Below are 19569 nucleotides of genomic sequence, written 5' to 3'. Positions count from 1 at the left end.
TGGAAAAGAAGAAGTAAAACTGTCATTGTTTGCAGATGATATGATCTTATATCTAGAAAACCCTGAGAAATCGACGATACAGCTACTAGAGCTAATAAACAAATTTAGCAACGTAGCGGGATACAAGGTTAATGCACATAAGTCAGTAATGTTTCTATATGCTAGAAATGAACAAACTGAAGAGACACTCAAGAAAAAGATACCATTTTCAATAGCAACTAAAAAAATCAAGTACCTAGGAATAAACTTAACCAAAGATGTAAAAGACCTATACAAAGAAAACTACATAACTCTACTAAAAGAAATAGAAGGGGACCTTAAAAGATGGAAAAATATTCCATGTTCATGGATAGGAAGACTAAATGTCATTAAGATGTCAATTCTACCCAAACTCATCTACAGATTCAATGTAATCCCAATCAAAATTCCAACAACCTACTTTGCAGACTTGGAAAAGTTAGTTATCAAATTTATTTGGAAAGGGAAGATGCCTCGAATTGCTAAAGACACTCTAAAAAAGAAAAACGAAGTGGGAGGACTTACACTCCCTGACTTTGAAGCTTATTATAAAGCCACAGTTGCCAAAACAGCACGGTACTGGCACAAAGATAGACATATAGATCAATGGAATCGATTTGAGAATCTGGAGATAGACCCTCAGATCTGTGGCCGACTGATCTTTGTTAAGGCCCCCAAAGTCACTGAACTGAGTCATAATGGTCTTTTCAACAAATGGGGCTGGGAGAGTTGGATATCCATATCCAAAAGAATGAAAGAGGACCCCTACCTCACCCCCTACACAAAAAATTAACTCAAAATGGACCAAAGATCTCAATATAAAAGAAAGTACCATAAAACTCCTAGAAGATAATGTAGGAAAACATCTTCAAGACCTTGTATTAGGCGGCCACTTCCTAGACTTTACACCCAAAGCACAAGCAACAAAAGAGAAAATAGATAAATGGGAACTCCTCAAGCTTAGAAGTTTCTGCACCTCAAAGGAATTTCTCAAAAAGGTAAAGAGGCAGCCAACTCAATGGGAAAAAATTTTGGAAACCATGTATCTGACAAAAGACTGATATCTTGCATATATAAAGAAATCCTACAACTCAATGACAATAGTACAGTCGGCCCAATTATAAAATGGGCAAAAGATATGAAAAGACAGTTTTCTGAAGAGGAAATACAAATGGCCAAGAAACACATGAAAAAATGTTCAGCTTCACTAGCTATTAGAGAGATGCAAATTAAGACCACAAAGAGATACCATCTAACACCGATTAGAATGGCTGCCATTAAACAAACAGGAAACTACAAATGCTGGAGGGGATGTGGAGAAATTGGAACTCTTATTCACTGTTGGTGGGACTGTATAATGGTTCAGCCACTCTGGAAGTCAGTCTGGCAGTTCCTTAGAAAACCAGATATAGAGTTACCATTCGACCCAGCGATTGCACTTCTCGATATATACCCGGAAGATCGGAAAGCAGTGACACGAACAGATATCTGCACGCCAATGTTCATAGCAGCATTATTCACAATTGCCAAAAGATGGAAACAACCCAAATGTCCTTCAACAGATGAGTGGATAAATAAAATGTGGTATATACACACGATGGAATACTACGCGGCAGTAAGAAGGAACGATCTCGTGAAACATATGACAACATGGATGAACCTTGAAGACATAATGCTGAGCGAAATAAGCCAGGCACAAAAAGAGAAATATTATATGCTACCACTAATGTGAACTTTGAAAAATGTAAAACAAATGGTTTATAATGTAGAATGTAGGGGAACTAGCAATAGAGAGCAATTAAGGAGGGGGGAACAATAATCCAAGAAGAACAGATAAGCTATTTAACGTTCTGGGGATGCCCAGGAATGACTATGGTCTGTTAATTTCTGATGGATATAGTAGGAGCAAGTTCACAGAAATGTTGCTATATTAGGTAACTTTCTTGGGGTAAAGTAGGAACATGTTGGAAGTTAAGCAGTTATCTTAGGTTAGCTGTCTTTTTCTTACTCCCTTGTTATGGTCTCTTTGAAATGTTCTTTTATTGTATGTTTGTTTTTTTTTTAACTTTTTTTTCATACAGTTGATTTAAAAAAGAAGGGAAAGTTAAAAAAAAAAAAAAAAGAAAAACAAGGAAAAAAAAAAGATGTTGTGCCCCCTTGAGGAGCCTGTGGAGAATGCAGGGGTATTCGCCTACCCCACCTCCATGGTTGCTAACATGACCACAGACATAGCGGACTGGTGGTTTGATGGGTTGAGCCCTCTACCACAGGTTTTACCCTTGGGAAGACAGTTGCTGCAAAGGAGAGGCTAGGCCTCCCTATGGTTGTGCCTAAGAGCCTCCTCCCGAATGCCTCTTTGTTGCTCAGATGTGGCCCTGTCTCTCTAGCTAAGCCAACTTGAAAGGTGAAATCACTGCCCTCCCCCCTACGTGGGATCAGACACCCAGGGGAGTGAATCTCCCTGGCAACATGGAATATGACTCCCAGGGAGGAATGTAGACCTGGCACCGTGGGACGGAGAACATCTTCTTGACCAAAAGGGGGATGTGAAAGGAAATGAAATAAGCTTCAGTGGCAGAGAGAATCCAAAAGGAGCCGAGAGGTCACTCTGGTGGGCACTCTTACGCACACTTTAGACAACCCTTTTTAGGTTCTAAAGAATTGGGGTAGCTGGTGGTGGATACCTGAAACTATCAAACTACAACCCAGAACCCATGAATCTCGAAGACAGTTGTATAAAAATGTAGCTTATGAGGGGTGACAAGGGGATTGGGAAAGCCATAAGGACCACACTCCACTTTGTCTAGTTTATGGATGGATGAGTAGAAAAATAGGGGAAGGAAACAAACAGACAAAGGTACCCAGTGTTCTTTTTTACTTCAATTGCTCTTTTTCACTCTAATTATTATTCTTGTTATTCTTCTGTGTGTGCTAATGAAGGTGTCAGGGATTGATTTGGGTGATGAATGTACAACTATGTAATGGTACTGTGAACAATCGAAAGCACGATTTGTTTTGTATGACTGCGTGGTATATGAATGTATCTCAATAAAATGAAGATTAAAAAAAAAAAAAAAAAAGACATAATGCTGAGCAAAATAAGCCAGGCACAAAAAGAGAGATATTGTATGTTACCACTAATGTGAATTCTGTGAAAAATGTACAATGTTTTATACTGTAGAATGTAGGGGACCTAGAGATACCAATTAGTGGAGGGGGAATGATAATCTAATAAGAACAGATAAACTATGGAGGGTAATCTCAATGTTATGGGAATGCTCAGGAATGATTATGGTTTGTAAACTTTCTTGGATATAGTAAGATCATGTTGGAAGCAATAGAGTTATTTTAGGTTTTTTTTTTTCTCTTATTCCTTTGTTTTCTTAGGGGTTGTTAATTTTCTTGGGGTATGGTAGGAACATGTTGGAAGCAATGTAGTTATTTTAGATTATTTGTTTTTCTTACTCCTCTGTTTGGACATGGTTTATTAATTTTCTTGGGGTATGGTAGGAACATATTGGAAGCAAAGTAGTTATTTTAGGTTATTTGTTTTCCTTAATCCATTGCTTTGTTTGAAATGTGAGGTTTTTTTGGTTGTTGTTTGTTTATCAAAAAATTAAAAACAAACAGGTAAAGTTAAAAAATTGAAAAAAAATCAGTAGAAAAATGGGAGTAAAAACTTAATGACAAATAGGGTGGGATGGGGGGATGGTTTGGGTATTCTCTTTTCACTTTTATTTTTTATTCTTATTCTGATTCTTTCTGATGTAAGGAAAATGTTCAGAAATATATTGTGGTGATGAACGCATAACTATATGATCATACTGTGAACAGTTGATTGTATACCATGGATGACTGTATGGTTTGTGAATATATTTCAATAAAACTGAATTAAAAAAAAAAAATAAAGAAAGGGGAAGGGCAGAGCTCAGGCCCTCAGGCTCATATGCAAATACAAAAGAAAAACTGGTTTCTCTGCCCCCTGGACCTTTCCTTAATGGCCCTAACTGCTTTGTCTCTTAGCACTTCAATAACCCATTAGATCTGTGAGGAGTGCCCTTTTTTTTTTTCAATCTTTTTTTCTTTTTCTAAAACAATTACTCTAAGAAGCCCAATACAGAAACCTCAAAGATTTGCAGTCTGGGCAGGTCAAGACAAGAGCAGAACTAAGAGAGCTCTGAGACAAAAGGCAATAATCCAGTGGCTGAGAAAATTCACTAAACACCATAACTTCCCAAGAAAAGGGGGGCGCCCTTACACAGCCATCATCCCGGTGGACAGGGAACACTCCTGCTCGTCGCCAGCCCCATAGCCCAGAGCGGCCCCAGACAACCCACTGTGACGGAAGTGCTTCCATTAACACGCACACACCACAAAATTGGGCGTGGACATTAGCCTTCCCTGTACCCTCAGCTGGTTGTCCCAGAGTTGGGAAGATGGAGCAGTGTGAATTAACATGTCCCATTCAGTCATCGTCTCAGCAGACTGGGAGCCTCCCTACACAGCCCTGTAGCCCAGAACTGCCCTGGAGGGACGACATTCACCTGTGACATAGCACAGTCTTCCCTCAACAGAGGACCTGTGGGTGCACGGCCTGCAAGAAGGACTCACTCGCAAGTCTCAGGGGCCATACGCCAATACCAAGGACTTGTGGGTCAGCGGCACAGAAAAACTGTGGCAGGACTAAACTGAAGGATTAGACTATTGCAGCAGCTTTAAAACTCCAGGAACACCAGGGAGATTTGATTGTTAGAGCTACCCACCCTCCCTGACCGCCCAGACACACGCCCCATATACAGGGAGGGCAACATCAACTACACATGCAAGCTTGGTACACCAATTGGACCCCACGAGCCTCATTCCCCCACTCACCACAAAGACAAACTGGGGGAGAACTGGCTTGAGGGGAACAGGATGCTTGTAGATGCCACCTGCTGGTTAGAGAAAGTGTACTCCACAAAGCTGTAGAACTGACACATTATAGATAAGGATTTCAATCGATCTACAAATCCTAAAAAAAACTCTATCAAGTTAAGCAAATCCCAAGAGATCAAAAACAGAAAATTTTAAAGCATATGAAAAAACCAGACGATATGGATAACCCAAGCCCAAGCACCCAAATCAAAACATCAGAGGAGACACAGTATCTAGAGCAATTAATCAAAGAACTAAAGATGAACGACAAGACCATGGAACAGGATATAGAGGACATCAAGAAGATCGTAGAAGAGCATAAAGAAGAAATTGCAAGAGTAAATAAAAAAATAGATGATCTTATGGAAATTAAAGTAACTGTTGATCAAATTAAAAAGATCCTGGATACTCATAGAATAAGACTAGAGGAAGCTGAACAATGAATCAGCATCCTCAAGGGTCACGGAATGGAAATGAAAGGACAAAAGAAAGAATGGGGAAAAAAATCGAAAAAACGAAATGGACCTCAGGGATATGATAGATAATATAAAAGTTCCAAATATAACACTCATTGGTGTTCCACAAAGGGAAGAGAAGGGTAAAGGTCTAGGAAGAGTATTCACAGAAATTGTTGGGGAAAACTTCCCAAACCTTCTAAACAATATAAATACACAAAGCATAAATCCCCAGCAAACTCCAAATAGAATAAATCCAAATAAACTCACTCCAAGACATATTCTGATCACACTGTCAAATACGGACGAGAAGGAGCAAGTTCTGAAAGCAGCAAGAGAAAAGCAATTCACCACATACAAAGGAAACACCATAAGACTAAGCAGTGACTACTCAGCAGCCATCATGGAGGCGAGAAGGCAGTGGCATGACATATTTAAAATTCAGAGAGAGAAAGATTTCCAACCAAGAATACTTTATCCAGAAAAGCACTCCTTCAAATTTGAGGGAGAGCATAAATTTTTCACAAACAAATGCTGAGAGAATTTGCTAACAAGAGACCTGCCCTACTTCAGATACTAAAGGGAGCCCTACAGACAGAGAAACAAAGAAAGGAGAGAGAGAGATGGAGAAAGGTTCAGTACTAAAGAAATTCAGTATGGGGACAATAAAGGATATCAATAGAGAGAGGGAAAAAATATATATGACAAAGATAAACCAAAGGATAAGATGGCTGATTCAAGAAATGCCTTCACGGTTATAACATTGAATATAAATGGATTAAACTCCCCAATTAAAAGATATAGATTCACAGAATGGATTAAAAAAAATGAACCATCAATATGTTGCATACAAGATACTCATCTTAGACATAGGGACACAAATAAATTGAAAGTGAAAGGATGGAAAAAAATATTTCATGCAAGCTACAGCCAAAAGAAAGCAGGAGTAGCAATATTAATCTCAGACAAAATAGACTTTAAATGCAAAGATGTTATGAGAGACAAAGAAGGCCACTACATACTAATAAAAGGGGCAATTCAACAAGAAGAAATAATAATCATAAATGTTTACGCACCCAATCAAGGTGCCACAAAATACACGAGAGACACACTGGCAAAACTAAAGGAAGCAATTGATGTTTTCACAATAATTGTGGGAGACTTCAACATGTCACTCTTTTCTATAGATACATCAACCAGACAGAAGACCAATAAGAAACTGAAAACCTAAACAATCAGATAAATGAATTGGATTTAAGAGACATATACAGAACATTACATCCCAAATCACCAGGATACACAATTCTTCTCTAGTGCTCATGGAACTTTCTACAGAATAGATCATATGCTGGGACATAAAACAAGACTCAATAAATTTAAAAAGACTGAAATTATTCAAAGCACATTCTCTGACCACAATGGAATATAATTAGAAGTCAATAACCATCAGAGACTTAGAAAATTCACAAATACCTGGAGGTTAAACAACACACTCCTAAACAATCAGTGGGCTAAAGAAGAAATAGCAAGAGAAAGTGCTAAATATATAGAAACCAATGAAAATGAGAACACAACATACCAAAACCTATGGGATGCAGCAAAAGCAGTACTGAGGGGGAAATTTACAACACTAAATGCATATATTAAAAAGGAAGAAAGAGCCAAAATCAAAGAACTAATGGATCAACTGAAGAAGCTAGAAAATGAGCAGCAAACCAATTCTAAACCAAATAGAAGAAAAGAAATAACAAGGATTAAAGCAGAAATAAATGACATAGACAACAAAAAAAACAATAGAGAGGATAAATAACACCAAAAGTTGGTTCTTTGAGAAGATCAATAACATTGACAAGCCCCTAGCTAAACTGAAAAAATCAAAAAGAGAGAAGACCCATATAAAAAAAATAATGGAGAAAGGTGACATTACTGCAGATCCCGAAGAAATTAAAAAAGTTATAAGAAGATACTATGAACAACTCTATGGCAACAAACGGGATAATGTAGAAGAAATGGACAATTTCCTGGAAACATATGAACAATGTAGACTGACCAGAAAAGAAACAGAATACCTCAACCAAGCAATCACAAGAAAAGAGATTCAGTCATCAAAAAACTTCCCACAAATAAATTCCCAGGGCCAGACGGCTTCACAGGGCAATTCTACCAAACTTTCCAGAAAGAACTGACACCAATCTTACTTAAACTCTTTCAAAACACTGAAGAAAATGGAACACTACCTAACTCATTTTATGAAGCTAACATCACTCTAATACCAAAACCAGGCAAAAATGCTACAAAAAAGGAAAACTACAGGCCTATCTCCTTAATGAATATAGATGCAAAAATCCTCCACAAAATACTTGCAAATCGAATCCAAAGACACATTAAAACAATCATACACCACAACCAAGTGGGGTTCATTCCATGCATGCAAAGATGGTTCAACATAAGAAAATCAATCAATGTATTACAACACATTAACAAATCAAAAGGGAAAAATCAAATGATCGTCTCAATAGATGCTGTAAAAGCATTCAACAAAATCCAACATCTTTTCTCACCAAAAAATTTCAAAAGGTAGGAATTGAAGGAAACTTCCTCAATATGATAAAGAGCATATATGAAAAACCAGCCAGCATAGCACTCAATGGCAAGCGATTGAAAGCCTTTCCTTTAAGATCAGGAATGAGACAAGGATGCCCACTGTCACCACTGTTATTCAACACTGTGCTAGAAGTGTTAGCCAGAGCAATCTGGCAAGACAAAGAAATAAAAGCCATCGAAATTGAAAAGGAAGAAGTAAAATTGTATTTACAGATGATATGATCTTATAGCTGGAAAACCCTGAGAAATCGCTGACACAGCTACTAGAGCTAATAAATTTAACAAGTAGCGGAATATAAGATTAATGCACATAAGTCAGTAGTGTTCCTATGTACTAGAAATGACCTAAGTGAAGAGACACTCAAGAAAAAGATACCATTTTCAATAGCAACGAAAAAAATCAAGCACCTAGGAATAAACTCAAGCAAAGATGTAAAAAACCTATGCAAAGAAAACCACATAACTTTACTAAAAGAAATGAAAAGGACCTAAAAAGATGGAAAAATATTCCATGTTCATGGATAGGAAGGCTAAACGTCATTAAGATGTCAATTCTACACAAACTCATCTACAGACTCAATGCAATCCCAATCAAAATTCTAACAACCTACTTTGCAGACTTGGAAAAGCTAGTTATCAAATTTATTTGGAAAGGGAAGATGTGTTGAATTGCTAAAAACATTCTACAAAAGAAAACTGAAGCGGGAGGACTTACACTCCCTGACTTTGAAGCTTATTTTACAGCCATAGTAGTCAAAACAGCATGGTACTGGCACAAAGACACACATATTGATCAATGGAATCAAATTGAGAATTTGGAGACAGACCCCCAGATCTACAGACAACTGAACTTTGATAAGGCCCCCAAAGCCAGTGAACTAGAACATAACAGTCTTTTCAACAAATGGGACTGGGAGAGTTGGATATCCATATCCAAAATGTAAAAGGACCCCTACCTCACACCCTACACAAAAATTAACTCAAAATGGATCAAAGATCTCAATATAAAAGAAAGTACCATAAAACTCCTAGAAGATAATGTAGGGAAACATCTTTAAGACCTTGTATTAGGTGGCCACTTCCTAGACTTTACACCCAAAGCACAAGCAACAAAAGAAAACACAGATAAATGGGAACTCTTCAAACTTAGAAGTTTCTGTACCTCAAAGGAATTTGTCAAACAGGTGAAGAGGCAGCCAACTCAATGGGAAAAAATTTTTGGAAACCATGTATCTGACAAAAGACTGATATCTTGCATATATAAAGAAATCCTACAACTCAATGGCAATAGTACAGACAGCCCAATTATAAAATGGGCAAAAGATATGAAAAGACAGTTCTCTGAAGAGGAAATACAAATGGTCAAAAAGGACATGGAAAAATGTTCGGCTTCACTAGCTATTAGAGAGATGCAAATTAAGACCACAATGAGATACCATCTCACACCAATTAGAATGGCTGCCATTAAACAAACAGGAAACTACAAATGCTGGAGGGGATGTGGAGAAAATGGAACTCTTATTCATTGCTGGTGGGACTGTATAATGGTTCAGCCACTCTGGAAGTCAGTCTGGCAGTTCCTTAGAAAACTAGATATAGAGTTACCCTTCGATCCAGCGATTGCACTTCTCGGTATATACCCGGAAGATAGGAAAGCAGTGACACGAACAGATACCTGCACGCCAGTGTTCACAGAAGCATTATTCACAATTGCCAAGAGATGGAAACAACCCAAATGTCCTTCAACAGATGAGTGGATAAATAAAATGTGGTATATACACATGATGGAATACTACATGGCAGTAAGAAGGAACAATGTCGTGAAACATAGGACAACATAGATGAACCTTGAAGACATAATGCTGAACGAAATAAGCCAGACACAAAAAGAGAAATATTATATGCTACCACTAATGTGAACTTTTAAAAATATAATACAAATAGTTTATAATGTAGAATGTAGGGGAGCTAGCGATAGAGAGCAATTAAGCAAGGGGGAACAATAATCCAATAAGAACAGATAAGCTATCATGGGTAAATTTAACATTCTGGGAATGCCCAGGAATGACTATCGTCTGTTAATTTCTGATGGGTATAGCAGGAACAAGTTCATAGAAATGTAGTTATCTTAGGTTATCTGTTTTTCTTATTCCTTTGCTGGGTTATAGCCTGTATATTTTCTTGGGGTAGATTAGGAACATGTTGGAAGTAATGAAGTTATTTTAGTTTATTTGTTCTTTCTTATTCCTTTGTTTTGGTTTTGTTTGAAAATTTTTTATTGTCTTTTTTTAAATTTTTTGATAACGTTAATTATAAATAAACAAATAAATAAATAAAATGCAGACCCCCCTGAGGAGCTGGGGTAAAATGCAGAGGTGTTGGGCTTCCTCACTTGGATGGCTGCTGATGTTCTCACAAACACTGAGAATGGTGGTTTGATGTGCTGAACCCTGTGTCGCAGGACTTGAACTTAAGAAGCCTTTTACTGCAAAGGAGAGGCTAAACCTGCTTATAATTGTGCCTAAGAGTCTCCCCTGAATCCCACTTTGTTGCTCAGATGTGGCCCTCTCTCTCTAGCTAAGCCAACTTGGAGGGTGAAATCACTGCCTTCCCACACATGGGCTCTGACACCCCAGGGTGTAATTCTCCCTGACAACATGGAATATAACTCCCAGGAGAACTCTGGACCTGGCATCCTGAGATGGAGAACATCTTCTTGACCAAAAGGGGGATGTGAAACGAAATGAAGTCAAGTTTCAGTGACTGCGAGATTCCAAATGGAGTCGAGAGGTCATTCTGATGGGCACTGTTAGGCACTATATAGATAACTCTTTTTAGGTTTTAATGAATTGGAATAGCTAGTAGTATATACCTGAAAGTATCAAACTACAACCCAATAGCCCTGAATCTTGAAGATGACTGTATAACCATGCAGCTTATAAGGGGTGACAATGTGATTGTGAAAGCCTTGTGGATCACACTCCCCTTTATCCAGTGTATGGATGGATGATTAAAAAAAGGAGGCAAAAAAATGGAAGGAAAAATAGGGTGGGGAGGAGACAATTTGAGTGTTCTTTTTTATTCTTTTTCATATTGTTATTTTCACTTCTGGTACAAGGAAAATGTTCAAAAAATAGATCGAAGTGATGAATGAACAACTATATGATGGTAATGTAAACAACTGGTTATATACTTTGGATGACTGTACAGTGTGTGAATAAATCTTAATAATAAAAAAAAAGGAAGACAGATCTCAAATCAAAGACCTAAAAGCATACCTGAAGGAACTAGGAAAAGAACAGCAAACTTAACCCAAAGTTAGCAAAAGGAAAGAAATAACAATGATTGGAACAAAAGTAAATGAAACAGAGAGAGAAAGACAACAGAGAAAAAATAAAACCAGAAGTTGGTTCTCTGAAAAGACCAATAAAATTGACAAACCTAGCAGAATGTCAAAGAAAAAATGAAAGAAGACAAAATCAGAAATGAGTGGGGACATTACTGCTGACCACACAAAAACAAAGAGGATCACAGGAATATACCATGAACAACCATATGCCAACAAAATTAGATAACCTAGACGAATGGACAAACTCCTAGAAACACAGGAATAACCTACACTAACGCTATAAGAAATAGAAGACCTCAACAGACCAATTACAAGTAAAGAGAATCAGTCACACAAAACCTCCCCAAAAAAGAAAAGCCCAGGACCAGATGGTTTCACAGGTGAATTCTACCAATTACTCCAAGAAAAAATTAATACCACTCTACTCAAACTCCTCCAAAAAACTGAAGAGGAGGGACTACTACCTAACTCATTCCATGAGGCCAACATCACCCTCATACCAAAGCCAGACAAACATATTGCAAGAAAGGAAAACTGCAGACCAATTTCTCTTATGAATATGGATGCCAAAGTCCTCCACAAATTACTTGCAAATTAAATCCAACAGCAATGAAAAGAATTATATGCCATGATCAAGTGGGTTTTATCCCAGGTATTCAATGGTGGTTCAACATAAGAAAATCAATTGATGTAACATGCCACATTAATTTTTAAAAGGTTGAAAAACACATGATCGCATTGATGAAAAGAAGACATTTGAGAAACTCCAGTATCCTTTCTTAACAAAAACACTTAAAGAAATAGGAATAGAAGGAAATTTCCTCAAGACGATAAAGGGCATATTTGGAAAAACCCACAGCTCACATCATATTCAATGGTGAAAGACTGAAAGTTTTCCCTCTAATATCTGGAAAAGACAAGATACCCACTGTCACCACTGTCATTCAACATTGCCTTGGAAGTTCTAGCTGGAGCAGTTAGGCAAGGAAAAGAAATAAAAGGCATCCAAATTGGAAAGGAAGAAATAAAATTTTCTCTATTTGCAGATGGCATGATCCTATATATAGATCACTTTTTTTTATTGTTCAAAAAACAGATTGAAGTGACGAATGAATAACTATATGATGGTAATGTGAACAACTGATTATATACTTTATATTATTATTATATTATTTGATACTTTCAGGTATATACTCTTAGCTATTCCAATTCATTAAAACCTAAAAAGAGTTATCTATATAGTATGTAAGAGTACCCATCAGAATGACCTCTCAACTCCATTTGGAATCTCGCAGCCACTGAAACTTGACTTCATTTCATTAGCTACTAGAGCTGATAAAAAAGTTCAGCAAAGTGGTGGGATACAAGAACAATGTGCAAATATCAATCATGTTTCTATATACTAGAAATGAGCAATCTGAGGAAGAAATCAAGAAAAAAATACTTTTACAATAGCAAATAAAAGAATCAAATATCTATGAATAAATTTAACAAGAATGTAAAGGAGTTATAAACAGAAAACTACAAAACTATGCTAAAAGAAATCAAAGAAAATCTTAATAAATGGAAGGAAATTCCATGCTCATAGATTGGAAGACTGAATACTGTCAAGATGTCAATTCTACCCAAAATGATTTACAGATTCATCACAATCCTAATCAAATTTCCAACAGCCTACCTTGCAGAAATGGAAAAGCCAATCATCCAATTTATTTGGAAAGGTAAGGGGCCCTGAATAGCCAAAGCCATTTTGAAAAAGAAGAATGAAGTGGGAGGACTCATAAATCCCGACTTTAAAACCTATTATAAAGCTCTAGTTATCAAAACAGCAAGGTATTGACACAAGGATCCATATATAGATGAAACAGAATTTAGATTTCAGAAATAGATCCACAAATCTATGGCCAACTGATTTTTGACAGATCTATTCAATTGGAAAGACAGGCCTCTTCAACAAATGGTACTAGGAGAAGTGGATCTCCATTTGCAGAAGAATGAAGGAGGACCCCTATCACATACCATATATAAAAATGAACTCAAAATGGATCAAAGACCGAAATATAATAACCAGGACTATAAAACTCCTAGAAGAAAACATAGGGAAGCATCTTCAGGACCTTGTGTTAGGCAATGGTATCTTAGACTTCACACCCAAAGCACAAGCAACAAAAGAAAAAATAGATAAATGGGACCTCATCAAAATTAAAAACTTCTGTACTTTGAAGTACTTTTTCATGAAAGTAAAAAGACAACCTACTCAATGGGAGAAAATATTTGGAAACAACAATCCAATAAGGGTTTAATGTCCAGAATATCTAAAGAAACCTGTAACTCAGCAGTAAAATGACAACTCAATTTAAAAATGGGCAAAAGACTTGATGAGACATTTCTCCAAAGAGGATATATATATGGTCAAAAAGCTCATGAGAAGATGTGCAACATCAGGGAAATGTGAATCAAAACCAAGAGATACCTTTTCACACCCACTAGAATGGCTACTATTAAAAAACAAACAAAAAGGAATACAACAAGCATTGGAAATGATGTGGAAGATGTGAGGAAACAGAAGCACTCATTCACTGATGGTGAGAATATAAAATGGTACAGTCTCTGTGGAAGACAAGTTTGGCAGTTCCTCAGAAAGTAAGGTATAGAATTATCATATTACTCTGCAATCACAATTCTCAGAATATACCCAAAAGAATTTAAAACGGACTCGAACAGATAGTTGAACACAGGTATTATCTACAATTGCCAAAAAATGAAAGCAAACCAAACTCCTATGAACCAATGAATGGATAAAATGTGGTATACATACACAATAGAATATTATTCAGCCATAAAAAGAAATGAAGTTCTGATACATGTGACAACATGGATGAACCTTAAAGACATCATTCTGAGTGAGGTACACCAGGCACAAAAGGACAAATGTTGTATAATCTACTGAAATTGATAATTAGAATAAATAGTCTCATAGAGAAGAATGTAAACTATATGTTATTAGGGAACAGGGTTGGGTTAGGTTACAGCAAGTTAAGGCTTTAAATGTACAGTTTCTATTTGGGAGGATGGAAAAGTTTTGGTGGTGAATGGTGGTGATGGTAGCACAACATTGTGAATATGAATAACAGCACTGAATGATATATTTCAATATTGTTAAAAGGGTAAATTTTAGGTTACTAAATAATTATGTTACTAGCATATTATTATATTTATGATACTAAAATAAAAAACTTTTAAAATAAATCCATGGAACTGTATAGCACAGTGAACCCTACATTAAACCAGGGACTATAGCTAATGGAACAATTTTTAAATGTGCTTCCATCAATTGTAATAAATACCAATGTAAGGTATTAAAAATAGGGTGGTACACCAGAACCCTGTATCTTATTCCTGATTTTTCTGTAAACCCACAACTTCTCTTAAAAAAAGACAATTAACAGAGGAGATAACTAACAGAGTGCACAAAATGGAAGTCTGAAATAATCTGAAAATAAAATTGCAATCTCTAAGAACACAGTACAAAAAGCCAAAAAAAAAAAAAAAAAAAAAGGAAAATGAGCAAAAAAGAGAAACAGAGGCTCTAGTCAGAAGGTCAAATGCCGACAGTTGCTCCCCTCTCCCTACCCAAAAAAAAAAAAAAAAAAGAGGTGGGGGGCAGAGATAGGAAAAAGGGATGGGAAAAAATGAATGGAAAATTTCCTAGTGCTGAAAGTAAACATGAGGGGCCAAGCAAGAAAAACTTTAAAAACCACTCCTTCAGACAGCCTCATAAAACAGTCACTATTTTGTGTCTAGCATGATGTCTAGGTCACCGTGTTTACTGTACATGGACTCAAAGAATAAACATTAGAGAAATGGAAAACAGAAGTAGAAAGCAGTGTGAGATAACATAAATTCCTAAATTTATCCAGATGTAGCAAATAAAGAAAAGAGGCATAAATATATTATCTACTCTCGAATGTTTAAATAGAGGGGAGGAATGGCGACTTTTACTTTTCATTTTACCCTATTTATACTTTCTAAATATTTTAAATACATGAATACTTAAATCTTCATAGAAATGCTTTCAGTATTAACCAGGAAAGAAAATCTCATGGACACCACCACACCCAAACCGGTGCTATTTTATAAACTGAGGACATGCTGGTGACCCATGGAGGACAAATTTCAGTATCAGAAGTCAAGAAAAGTCCCTGCACCAGTTTCCTTCAAAAAGCAGATAAAACATTTTGGGGCCCTTTTCCAAAAGCTAGAATGGCTATAAAAATTCGGGACATGGGAAAGCCTACGAACCCGCTACCGGAAGCTAGTTCCCACCCCCAAACCCAAGGTCTCCAGAGAAGCTGGCACTGGGAGGGTAATACCTGTATGCCGGAATGCTGCGGCAGCCCAAGGACCTGACAGTTACAGAGACCAAGACCACAGAGAAAGACACCGTGGCTAAAGCCTTTCCCAGGACGCGTCCGGCCATCAACAGCCTACGGGCGGCTTCCTGTAGCTACGCCGCTCTTAGCTTAGGCCGCAGCTTCCGTCTGCCCGGGCCCCAGACATCTAGCAGGCACTAGGCCCTGGCTGTTCTCCCGTTCCGGAAGGAGTAGCAAAGGCTATCTCGTAAACACAAGCAGGCCAACAGGGTATTATTCTCCCAAAATAATACCCGGGCTCTTCGCCCGCGTGCGGTAAGAAAAATCAGATCAGTGGGTAACACGGGTTCTCCTAGTGTCAGGTGCCGGGGGAGCGGCAGCCGAGGTCCCGTACCCTTCGGCAGCGTAATGACGCTTTACGGCCGCGTCGCAAAGCAAAGGTCGTGCGGGTTGCGGCTTCCTTCTCCGACCGCCTAGGTTCGGGAGCGTGCTTGGGACAAGATAGCGCATGATTCCCAAGAAGCTTGAGAGGAAGGAAAAAGTGAAAGCAGACGAGAAACTGCAATAGAAAAAGGGGAAAAGGAAGAGGATTTGAGAGAAATTTGTTGCCCTATTTTGTTTTTCCTTCAGGAAGGGGATACTGGCAGCTGCTGTAGTATAACCACACACATCCTAGTCATGTCTGAATAATCCTGATTATGGGAAAGGAGGTAGACGGGAGATTTGCAGTCCATGTTTTCTCTTCCTTTTTTAACCAAGCTGTTTGCTGCATTTGCTAAACCGCATGAGGCTTTGCCAGGTATGGCCCTTGGAAACCTGCTGAGTAAACCAGCTGTAGAATAGTCACAAAACCGGACTTGGAAGGGAGAACAACACTGTAGCAACTTGTGGCCTGAGCAAAACAGGCCTGCAGATCTTTGGTGCACAGCAGTCTGCATGACCTAAGCAGCTAAATGTTTAACCTATTGTCTTTCTAAGCCAGTAAAGAGAAAGAGGGTAAATTGACCTTAAAATGTAACTTTAGGCAAAAAGGCAGGAAGTGAGCGGTTATTAGTCTCACAAAAAGAACAAAATGTGATTGTTCAAGTGTTATTCTACTCCTTCCTGCACTACCCCCCAGGTCAGAATGACCTATTCCTGCATCTATGCAGCCCCCACCCTTAGGAATGCCTTTGTCTTAAACTCTTATAAAAGGCTTTCTGCCCTTTTTGCATCGCTCGGTCATCTTTCCTGTGAATGCGGTGCCTGCCCGGCCTGAGAGAGCTGTTATGATCTCTCCACGACTTCTCACCCTGTAAGCCCTGAATAAAAGTTCATGTATCAGGAAATGCTGGTTGTCTTCTTTGGCCTTTGGACTAGCATGGCCCTCTTGGGCTGTGACAAACACCCTGGGTAATAAACTCAAAAGTCCAAAGGCAATAAACTGCCAAACTGAAAGTTGGAATCCTAGATTGTCCAAAGCACTTTGTAATCTGACTCTCATTTATATTCAGTATTTTATTAATGTGGCAAATATTTAACTTTCAAATATATAATCACTGATTCAGTAGGATGGCTCAGGCATATAGAACTTTGACCATCTTAAAAGCCAAAATAATCAAACTTTAACAACTATTATTCTTCAGAATAACAAAGTCCTGTTATTTACATCTGCTTGCTTTTTTAAAATAAGTATCTAGACTCGGAGTCCTCTGGTCAGATAAACTGCCCTCAATGTTCTTCATAGCCATTAATTTCTGCTTAAATCAGAAATATATTTAGGTAAGCACTATTTACGAGATTGAATTCAGCTCATCCGAACTTTCTCAGCAGCAGACAGATTAGTCGTTAGAAAAGGCATAAGGCAGTGAGTAACAAAGCATCTGATCAAAGAAAGGAACAACAGAAAGAAGTTCTCACAGGAAGCAACTCGGGCCCTGGTCTTCAAACTCCACGTTCCTTAGAGGGAGGCTAGATTTGACTTCGTTTTAAAAACTACATGACCGTGCAAACAAAACCGGTAATTCCGTGGCACTGGGACTGAATAGCAGCTGCTTCAGATGGCCTGGCAACCCAGGTTCCTTCCTTCTGGGACATGCACTCCTGGCTCAGAATGTAGTGAATGTGTGTGGTAGCTCTTGGCCAGAACTGAACAGCAGTGTGGGTCCATTTACCCACATCCTTAATTAATTAAACATGCATTATCAGAACTTAAGTAAAATGAGGACTTTTGCTTATTTATTTTTTGTTTAGAAAGCACATACCAATTTTATGGGTGTCTTAATAGTTGACATCTTTCTATTTATTGGGCATTGTACTTAGTGCCTGGGATACAGTCGTCAACAAGATGGACAAGATCTTGCTTTCATAAAGCTTACCTTCTAGATAAAGAAACCAATTATAAATAAGTAAACAAACTAGGAATTCAAGATTATGAAAAGTTCACCAAAGAAATACACAACTTGCTGTGGAAGACAGTATCTCAGATGGAAGTGACTACTTTCAAGGGGCTAGGGAGGATCAGAGAGTTTTTCTAAGGTCACATTTGAGCAGAAAGTTAAGGACACAAAACTTCCAGCTACTGGAAAAACTGGGGCAGAGAGCACTTGTAAATATGAAATCCCTGAGGTAGAAAAGAGGTTGGCCATAATCAAAGAACAGAAAGGCCAATGTGCTAATGAAAGCATAGCAAACCAAGGGAAGAATGATTTTTGATAAGGTGGGAGACGTGGGCCAGTATGACAGATATTACTTGCTGCTTCCCAGTACTCATTCTCCCTTTCTTCCATGTTACAGGTAGAAATGTGTCCACTTTAAAAGTTTACCTCCTATGCTCCAGAGGCTGAAGGAGCCATGTGACCCTTCCTGGCCAATGAGATGTAAGTAAAAGTACTCTGGGGGTGTTTCGGTTTGCTAAAACTGCCAGAATGGGTTGCCTTTTTCAATGGGGATTTATTAGGTTACAAATTTATAGTTATAAAGCCTTGAAAATGTGCAAATTAAGGTGTCAAGAGGTAGATACCGTCTCTGACGAAAGGCTGATGGCATCCGGGGTTCCTCTGTCACATGGGAAGTCACATGGCAACATCTGCTGGTCTTTCTCCTCCTGGCTTCTGGTTTCAATGGCTATCTCCAAAATGTCTCTGGGCATTTTCTCTCTTAGCTTCTCTGAGCAATCTCCAAAATGTCTCTGCCTTTTATCTTCTCATAGAGGACTCCAGCAAGGGGATTAAGACCCACCTTGAATAGGTGGAGATTGCATCTCCATGGAAACAACCAAATCAAAAGGTCCCACTCACAATAGGTCTGGCCCCACAAGATTGGATTAAAAGAACATAGGCTTTTCCAGGGTACATAGCAGTTCCAAACCAGCACTGTGCTTTTGGAAAAGCCATTGTTTTCTGATGAAAGAGGACTAGTTTGCTTGGCATATACCATTTACCCTTTATACCCCTCCCACCTCTATTCCTGCTTGAAAGGAGAACACAATTCCAGACAAGGAACAGCTATCTTGAGACTAGAATGACAAAAGCCACACACTGTGTATGGCAGAGTATAGTGCAATAAGGAGCCTGAGTCTGTCATGACTTCCTTAAGTGGTTACACCAGCCCTGGACAGCCTACCTCTAGACTAATAAGAAAAATAAACCCATCTGTGGCTAAGCCACCATGGTCAGATTCATTTTATGTAAAAATCCTGACATGGGAGTCAAATCACATAAGGTCCTGTAACTATGGTGGAGTTAAGATTTTATCCAGGTGCAATGGGAAGCCATTGAAACCCCATCAAACTTTACTCCTCACAACATAGAGAAGTAGGTATTGTTAAAAATTGTATTGACAGCAGCAACTGGGTAGAAATTGGAGTGGGAAATCA

At 38.2% G+C, this 19569-nt stretch overlaps 1 protein-coding gene across 1 annotated transcript in view; it reads right to left on the bottom strand.

Moving 5' to 3' along the window:
• Positions 1 to 16106, bottom strand: part of NUDT9 (nudix hydrolase 9) — a 112099-nt gene extending 95993 nt beyond the window's left edge. Inside the window, exon 1 of the mRNA XM_037830224.1 lies at positions 15714 to 16106. Within this exon, the coding sequence (XP_037686152.1) occupies positions 15714 to 15820 (107 nt within the window). The 5' untranslated portion in view covers positions 15821 to 16106. The remainder of the gene's footprint in view (positions 1 to 15713) is intronic.
• Between the last annotated feature and the right edge of the window lie 3463 nt (positions 16107 to 19569).

Source organism: Choloepus didactylus, chromosome 3 (assembly GCF_015220235.1).
Source record: "Choloepus didactylus isolate mChoDid1 chromosome 3, mChoDid1.pri, whole genome shotgun sequence".
Lineage (NCBI taxonomy): Eukaryota > Metazoa > Chordata > Mammalia > Pilosa > Megalonychidae > Choloepus > Choloepus didactylus.
The sequence above is the reverse complement of the archived record's forward strand: the minus strand, read 5'-3'. Positions and strand labels throughout refer to the sequence as shown.